The sequence below is a fragment of the Papilio polytes genome, unplaced genomic scaffold (genome assembly GCF_000836215.1).
Source record: "Papilio polytes unplaced genomic scaffold, Ppol_1.0 DF820889.1, whole genome shotgun sequence".
Classification (NCBI taxonomy): domain Eukaryota; kingdom Metazoa; phylum Arthropoda; class Insecta; order Lepidoptera; family Papilionidae; genus Papilio; species Papilio polytes.
This window is the reverse complement of record NW_013528315.1, coordinates 784,361-793,425: the sequence shown is the minus strand read 5'-3', so window position 1 is coordinate 793,425 and position 9,065 is coordinate 784,361. Positions and strand designations below refer to the sequence as shown.

General features: G+C 31.5%; 1 protein-coding gene across 2 annotated transcripts; it reads left to right on the top strand.

The window, feature by feature from the left end:
* The first annotated feature begins 418 nt into the window (after nt 1-418).
* LOC106110101 (polypeptide N-acetylgalactosaminyltransferase 35A-like) lies at nt 419-7,713 on the top strand. 2 transcript variants are annotated; one of them, XM_013291813.1, is made up of 11 exons: nt 419-731; nt 922-1,194; nt 2,309-2,444; nt 2,824-3,238; nt 3,422-3,662; nt 4,151-4,296; nt 4,465-4,617; nt 5,155-5,372; nt 5,945-6,074; nt 6,246-6,380; nt 6,771-7,712. In XM_013291813.1, exons 1-11 carry the CDS (start codon nt 623-625, stop codon nt 6,900-6,902), a joined length of 2,088 nt encoding a protein of 695 aa, XP_013147267.1. In that variant the 5' UTR covers nt 419-622; the 3' UTR covers nt 6,903-7,712. The 2 variants fall into 2 exon arrangements, with proteins under 2 accessions (XP_013147267.1, XP_013147268.1); XM_013291814.1 differs by lacking the exon at nt 922-1,194 and having other exon boundaries at nt 6,771-7,713.
* The last annotated feature ends 1,352 nt before the right edge of the window (nt 7,714-9,065 follow it).

The window sequence follows — 9,065 nt, the reverse complement described above, 5'->3', positions numbered from 1 at the left end:
CCTAAATACTGTTGAGTATTTTCAATTAAACGATAATACAGAGTACTTTAACGATAAATAAATGTAATAGACATTTTACTTATTACACTGAAATCGAATTGTGACACGACAAGTGACAATTAAAAAGAAGTAAATCAGAGTTGAAAAAAGGTTTCATTCAACCAATACACTAAAAAAAACACTACAAGAAGAGCTACTAAATAGCGGCATCTATCGTATATTAATTGAACTAGTAATTTTTTATTGGTAAAACAGCCATCTATTACTGCGCGTTGGCATATATAACAAATATAATACTACTAAAAAGAAAATTAGTCTGTTTCTTATTATCAAAATAGATTTAAGGTGCTCCGTTATATTGCAGTATTTTATCTTCGGATTTCCAAGTTAAATGTACTGAGATTGTGCACCCTGGCAGTGGTTTATTTGAAGTTTGAAGTATGTGAGTGGGCTGTCTGCTGCTATAAAATTGCTCAAAAGACGCAAATAAATAACTGAGATATTAAAACCTAAACATGTTATTTATTTTTCCGTTAATATTTTTTATGGATAGTAAATGTTTTAATCGACATTTGAGCCCAACGTTAATATAACTGTACTACATTTGTGCTCGTCTGTTTTGATGTGCATAAAAATGGCGAGAATTAATAATTCTTTTTTATTGGGTTTACTAATTGCTTCTATAACTTGGACCATATCTTTGTATTTGTACTGGTTGTTGAATCAAAGTGGTAAGTAAGTTCCTTTTACCGGTAACCGTAATGTAACGGTGTAAAATGTAGTATTGCGTTTTATAGAAATTGATGTTTTTTTTATTATTTCGCTTGTACATGCATTCATAAAAAAAAATTAAAAGCACCATTTTGCGCTTCCTATGTTTATGTTTACTTTTTTTAATGTCGTGTAAATGGTTTATTTTAGGCGACACTAATAAGATTATTCAGGAAAATAAAATGCATTATCACTTAGTAAATTCAGCAGAGAAGGACCGTATTAAAAACAATGATAAGTCTATTGCAGCATTAAAAGGTAAAAGTATGCTCTATGATAGCCCTGCAGCCAATAATAAATACTTGGGTAAGATGTGGAAATATCAAAAAAACAATACAGATTACAAACAAAAGCTCATGCAAAAAGAAAAATTTGCTAAACTACTGGGAATGAAGAAAGCTGCTAAACCTGACAAAAGCTTAGGTGAGACGGGCAACACAAAATTGGGTTATTTAATTTGAACAACTATCTCCGTCATCTTAATTATTAATGGACTTAAGTACAGTTAGATTCAGATTTGCCTATTTTTTAAGGATTATTTTTTTAGTCCCAGTTGACATTACATTTTTAATATATTAATGAATAACATTTTATTAGTTGAACATGTTTTTTCCTGTATACTTCATACTTTATTTTGTAAAATCATCGTCATATTTGAAAGTATTCTAGTAATATGCTGTAACATTACTGTATGCTCAACATTGTGTAGACATTACATAATTTCATAATGTTTATTAAAGATATAGTAAATATTTTATATAACTAATTAAAGCTCATTGGCTTTCTACTCATTCCCTTGGATGTTTAGATATTTAATAATGCCTACATCTAGAATTTTCAAAATGTATCGTAACAAACATAACTCTCTTTAGTAAAGTCATAAGACAAGGCTGGTGATGCTCTCAGCAATTAAGTTTGCAACAAATTTAATTGATAAAATGGGGTTGGATGGTCAGTTCTGGCAGAAAACATTAGCTGTATTGCCATAATCAATGTCATAGGTATATGATACAAGAAACAATTACCACTTTACTTTAAATTTGAAAATTATTCAGTCAAGTAGAAAATATCCAATAGTAAAGGGGAAAAAATTTTTTAATAGATAAGGGGAGCGAAGTAACAGTTGATCACCTAATATTAAATGATACCCACAAACATCTGGCAAAGGCAATGCAAATGTGCTGCGAATCTATAAGGGCATAGTATTGTTCAATTAAACATTTGTTTAATATCAAATCTAATTCATTTAAGTATACTAGAAATTTTATTTTATCAAATTATGTAAAGGTTAACTTACATAGTGACGCATTGAAAGAGATGCAAGCAAGATGTTTGTAGCTAGCAAAGTTATATAGAATAGCTGTTACTTTTCGTTTTGTTCATTTTTGAATTGGAGTTTGGTACAGATGTTAATAGTTGCTATTTCTGCTTCAGTAAATGTAGAGATGCATGAAATAAATGCTAGTTTATGTTTTTTTGAATACATTTTTACATTTTATTTATTTACTTGTATAGATGATTTAATAATATTTTGCAGAAAATCAGTATGGACTCATTAGAAATGCTGAAGATGTGATATTAAGGGAAGAGGGTTACAATCTGCATGCATTTAATGCACTTATTTCCCAGAGGATCGGAAACCATAGGATAATACCTGACACCAGAAACAAAATGTATGTATAGTGAAAATTATACCTAAATTATATATTTGTAAGTTTCTGTTCCCGATAAACATGAAAAAATATATTGTATTCTATTGTTAAAGCAAATTGATAGCATAACAACAAGTTGATTTATATTTAGAAAATGGAATATCAATGTGTACATATGAAAATATATGTTTTTTTTTTATTCATGAGACAATAAATATAAAATAAATATGTTATTGCAAATAATATTTATATTAATTTATTAATTAACAAATATAGTTGATGATCAAACAAACAGGAATGATGAGTTAAAAGTTGAGTGTAATAAAAATAGTACTAATGTTTATTTTCACTCAACATTTATTTACAATAACATAACTAACACTTCGACATTAACTTGAAGGTGCCGAGTCATAAAATATGAGAAGAAATTGCCAAAAGCATCAATAATTATCTGCTTTTACAATGAACATTTTGAAACCCTAATGAGATCAATTCATTCAATATTGGACCGCACTGACTTGAGGTATATGAAGGAGATAATTTTAGTGGATGACTACAGTGATTTAGATGGATTACATGAGAATGTTAAGAATGCTGTAGATGATCTCAATAGTATGCTGAAAAAGGAAGAAGAAATGTTGGAGACAAATAAAATTGAGATAGATGTAATGGATTATTTTAATGACGACGATGAAAAGTCTACAGAGAAAACATCAAAGTCTAAAATTGGCATTAATATACGGCTATTGAGAACAAGTAAAAGGGAAGGTTTGATCCGGGCAAGGTTGTATGGAGCTGATAATGCAGTTGGCGAGGTAAATGTCGAATTTTTTACTATTAGCCTCCACTTTGCTTTAAAAAATGGATTTCCGGTTAATGTAATTTTGTTAATTCATGTATTAGTATCTTGGCAGTAAATTTCATCATTTTTCATGTGTGACCGCTTCTCGTAACTTGATGTGTTCTACATATTTGTAATGAAATATTGTTTTCCTCAGGTTTTGGTGTTTCTGGATTCTCATATAGAGGTTAATGTGGATTGGCTGCGTCCTTTGCTGGGACGTCTTTCGGAGGGTGTAGATGGCGTCAATGTGCGGTATTCACATCGGGCCCTAGCCCCTGTAATAGATGTCATTAACTCAGACACATTTGATTATTCTACAAGTCCTTTAGTAAGAGGTGGTTTTAATTGGGGACTTCATTTCAAATGGGACAGTTTACCCAAAGGATCTATGAAAGGTAAGATATTTATTATATAACTATCTTTCGCCCGCCACTCCGTCCGCATGCAATTATAACTAAAGTGAGTAGTCTAAGTGTTCTTCCAGACTATCCTCTACATCTACACCAAATTTTAATCCATATCCTTTCAGTTGTTAAGGCAAACTCTAATAAACATCCATCCATCCATCTAAACTTTCGCATTTATAATATTAGTATGATTATTAAGAAATCCGGTCAGCATTGCAACCGTTTTTATATATTTTTTTTAATTACAATTTCACTATTCTATTTATTGTTTCTGATTGTGTTGTAGTTTTGTTAAGGATTCGCTGTTAATTTACTTTTTTAAAAAAAATCATATACTTATATCATAATTACTTAAATAGTGGTAAATGGGTGAGCAGGCATCTGATATTATTTGTTCGGATTATTTCTTTTCCTGATTACATCTGTTTATATATTACTTCAGTAGTGAAGTCTCTTTACTACATCTTTGGTTACAGAATTTATGGATTTGGTGAAACCGATCAAAACACCCACAATAGCAGGCGGTTTGTTTGCTATATATCGTGAATATTTCAATTTCATTGGCAAATATGACGCCGGTATGAACGTGTGGGGTGGAGAGAACTTGGAATTATCTTTCAGGGTATGTACATATGTTACAGAAAGCTTTATTTGTTAAAAACCTGTATGTTTATGTTTTGACACCCCTATCTTTACCGTGAATCCACTCCAAGATACATGTCTTTTCTGCAAATCGAATAGCCTCAATTAATAATTATTCTTGCTTATGTGTGTTTTATATGTTTTTCAGATATGGATGTGCGGTGGTATGTTAGAGCTAATACCTTGTAGTCGAGTTGGTCACGTGTTCCGGAAAAGAAGACCTTATGGTATGAACGAGAAAGAAGATTTTATGGCGCGCAACTCTATGCGCATGGCCCGGGTATGGATGGATGAATATGTGGTAAGTCCAGGTTTATTATAAAGCGAAACTGTGTATGTTAGAAGATATCTCCTAAACTACTCAACAGGTCTCGCTAAGATTTGGCATAGATGTAGAATTTAGTCTGGAAGAACACACAAGCTACTAATTGAGTTTGTTTTTAATACCGCGCGGACGGAGTTGTGGGCAAACATTTTGTCCTAAAAAAAGAATCCTTCTTGCTGTTTGTTCCTATCAAACTTCTGAATGTCTATTTTTCTATACATTTGTTGCATAAATGATTTTTAGATGTCTTATTGTATTTAAGTAAATTTAATTTGAGAATTTCCATTTATGTAATCAGATTCATGGTTTTTCATCCTAAGGGCCTATCCTACATCTGGCTGATAGAGGCTCAGATAGCTTAAAAGTGACGTCACTGTCAGATACCGTACGACAATCCAATACTTCTACCACATATTTTATATGTTAGATTATTATTTGACAATTTTGTAGAATTGTGGGTCAGGACCTAAGTGTAACTGGTCGGACATTTTAAAAGGTTGTTTTTTTTTCTAGGCAAAAGTGATTGAGATAAATCCATCAGCAGCTCGTGTTGACATTGGGGATATATCAGAAAGGAAAGAGTTGAGGAAACGTCTCAAGTGTAAAACATTCAGATGGTATTTAGAGAATGTTTACCCTGAATTAGAGATGAGTGAAGATTCTTTACTCAAGAAACGTATGGCCATTCTTAATGATCCCGAGAGGCATAAGTTCCAGCCGTGGCACTCCAGGTATTTTTTTATTTCATATGTTTCCGTCATTTTATTTATTGCCAATACAACTATGGCAACAATGTAACAAGAAGGTAGTTATGAATGTGGAGGGGTACATCTGTAGAGGTAGAGGTAGAGGTAGAAAGAGATGGATGTATTGCGTGAAAGGTGACATGATCAAGAAGGGAGTGATGATTGAGGTGACGGATGATAGAGTGCTTTGGAGGACGAAAACCCTAGGGGAGTAGGGATGATGATGACAACTATAAAAAAAATATCTTACTAATATTATAAATGCAAAAATTTAGATGGATGGAAGTAAGAGTTTGTAGCCTAAACGGCTGAATGGATCTCACTTAAATTTGGTATAGATGTAGAGGATAGTCTGGAAGAACACATAGGCTACTTACTTTTGTTTTTTTTAATGCCAAGCAAACGTAGTCGCGGGCGAAAGCTAGTTCTTTTTTTAGAAAAGATAAATAGACGGATGATTATTGTTTTGTTCAATAGTCAGCAGTGGATATATACATATAATTGAATGCACTTAAATTAAATTACTTGAGTAATACATAATTGTTGATTATTTTCAGGAAGCGTAATTACACGGATTCTTATCAAATTCGCCTTAAAGGTTCGACCTTATGCGTCCAAAGCGCTAAGGACATCAAGACTAAAGGCAGCCGATTGGTGCTCGCTAAATGCAGGAGAGGCATACAGCAGGTAAATGAACAATAATTATAATTAAAACACATTCAGCCGTTTAGACTACAAATACCAACAAACATCCATCCACCTAAATTATCGCATTTATAACAAAATAAGATAAGTGGACCGACATCAAGTCATGGGCTTGTGACATGCATTTTGATATATTTTTTTTGTATATTTTAGATATGGTATGAGACTGATCGTCATGAGTTGGTACTCAGTGGGACACTTTGCTTGGACGCTGTTAACACCATGGCTCCGATACTGGGCAAATGTCACGAACTTGGCGGAACTCAGGAATGGAAACACAAGGGAGAGGTAAATATTGAAATTAATACCGTCAATACGGCAGCCAAAAATCTATTTCGTTATTATTTAAAAAGTAATTACGATACAATACAAGCTTTTACCCTTGACTCCGTCCGCGTGGAATTTAAAACAAAAGTGAGTAGCCTATCCTCTACATCTATACCAAATTTCAATCCAATCCTTTCAGCCGTTTAGGTTCCAAACTCAAATAAACATCCATCCATCCAAACTTTCGCATTTATAATTTTAGTATGAAGTCTGATTTACAATAATTGAATGGTTATATCTAATACAACTCCATCTTTTTTTAATTATATCAATACATACAAAAATACTTTCCTCTTTATATTAGTATAGAACTAAAGTTAATTATAACATACATTTTTTATGTTATTTCAGGCTGGAAGTCCTATTTACAACACTGCTGTAGGTATGTGTTTGGGCGTAGAGCGGGCTTACCTTCGGGAGCCATTGGTTATGGTCATATGTGACAACCAAGATACCAATCAATGGGATTTCTATCGCTCTTAAATCATAATACTCATAAAAGGTACTGGTAGATATAAGTATTCATATAATCATATAGTCATATTACTACTATTTAAGACTTTCTCACACTTTATGTAAAATAGTGACGGATTTAACAGATAACTTTATCAATCTACAAGGATCTTGAGGCATCTTTTTGACATTGACAGGTGACTGTTTTTAGAGTTGCCAGTAAGAAAATAATTCCCAAATTCTTTCGATAATCTCCCCAGTTTAGAACAAAACCAAACTATATGACGACTTTTTACCTGATCCCCCTCTTTAATCACTAAGTATCATGTGGTATAAAAAAGTATAAGCTTTTACTATCCAGAATTAACAATAAGTTAGCATCATGGTCATGACTTCTCAGTAAATAACTACATAGGTCAGTTCATATGACCTTTTTAAGGAATCTCGAAATTATAAAAATGGCAACATTCATCAATGCAGTTGCCACTCTCTCCTTGGTCAAAAATAACGCTTTTCAGATGACATTGTTAGTTAATAAAATTGCTAACTGACAAATGATCCTTGTAGATCCAATTCAATTCAAATAATTATTAGTTTTCTCGATTAAACTGTAACATTCTATTTACCGCCCATCAAATCCGTCAGTTTTCAACTCATTTATTCAAATGTGATAAAAATTATTTTCTTTATATCGAGATTATTCTCCGATCATGGTTAAAGTCTCAAAAATGTTTCGATATATTTTTTTATTTTTATATATTGACTGATTACAAAAAATCAATTATAAAAGGCATGAATCTCATGTGATTTTTTACGTAAATTATTTTTCATTTTATTTTAATTTTATTCGTTACAAATGTTTTTTAACTTTGAATATTAAGTAGTATTTTTATTATTGTTATGAGACATTATTTTTTCTGTATATTTCTCCCCGTGATTATTTTTTATAAATGTACCTTTTAGAAACTATTTTAAAACGATGGATTGTGCTTTGAGTTGTGACAATTATGAAAATTGTTGTGAAAATTACTATTATTTTTTTTATTATTACGATGTAAAATAAAATCTAGTGAAAAAAGGTATAATCCGACAAATTTATCTGGCATGGTAAGAGTTGCGCTGCCATCACGATATAAAAAAAAACTTGCCGTACTGTATTATCAGCGCCAGATCAGTTTGCCCATAATCAATATTTTCATGTAAAATTGTACATAGTTTTAAGTTTTCATTCGATCTCCTTGCAGAATCTTGATTAGTTGACTTTGATAATGTTTTGACTGATACTCTAAATCGTCTCTTTGCTCTCTGCATTCCAATCTTCAATTAAAAGCACATAAAGACAAAAATACATTAAAGTTGACATTATGCATTACATGAATAAATGTAATCTAATACCATCTTGCTTTTATGACTGCTTTATTAATACTTTTTACATAATATATATAAATTATTTGACGACCTCACATTTTACGTTCTTGTTTTCTTCATGTCACATCTTGCACTTGTTTTACACTTCAAATCGTACTTTACTTTTTATTACATTTATCTTTGTCGGTGGCCAGTGTTAACAATATAATCCAAAGAGTCAATAGACTGACCAGTACATGACCACGACTATCTCTCTCTCTCTCGCTGTCTCTTTCTCTCCTGAATCGTTTCCTTATCCCTCATATTTGAGGATTCTCAAAGGACGTTTCTTCACTACATGACTCTCTGAGATGTGGATAGCGTTTAGGCAAAGACCACAAATAATCGCCAAAAAAAATTTTCAATAAAATCTATTATGAAGATTGCCATATAAATATAAGTTTCAACTAACGCACAATGTTGTCAACAAGGACGAAATTATTCGTATTTTAATTGTATTAAATTGCATACGATGTAGACAATAACGTTATGCACTAGAAGATCACGAATCGTTTGCATGTCAATAATTGAATACGTCACTTCACTGACATTACACAGATATAGTTTGTAATAGCCTGACTGAGAATATAAACTCTCGCTATTGCAGAAAAATATAGTACTAGGTAATTCATTTACAAAGATTAAAAATTGATGAAATAAAGCAACCTATTCCAGGATTATTATATTCTTATTTAGGCTATAATAAAACTAAAATGCATCTTGATTTTTTTAATTATTTTTTAACACTATGTTGTATTTTTAAATAGATTTATGATTATTTTAGTT

What these genes read in the sequence shown, in the direction of transcription:
- LOC106110101 (XM_013291813.1), top strand. Translation starts at nt 623, where the DNA reads ATGTGCATAAAAATGGCGAGAATTAATAATTCTTTTTTATTGGGTTTA. An exon ending in TATGGATGGATGAATATGTG is followed by an intron (nt 4,618 to 5,154) that starts GTAAGTCCAGGT and finishes TTTTTTTTCTAG; the next exon opens with GCAAAAGTGATTGAGATAAA. An exon ending in GCAGGAGAGGCATACAGCAG is followed by an intron (nt 6,075 to 6,245) that starts GTAAATGAACAA and finishes TGTATATTTTAG; the next exon opens with ATATGGTATGAGACTGATCG.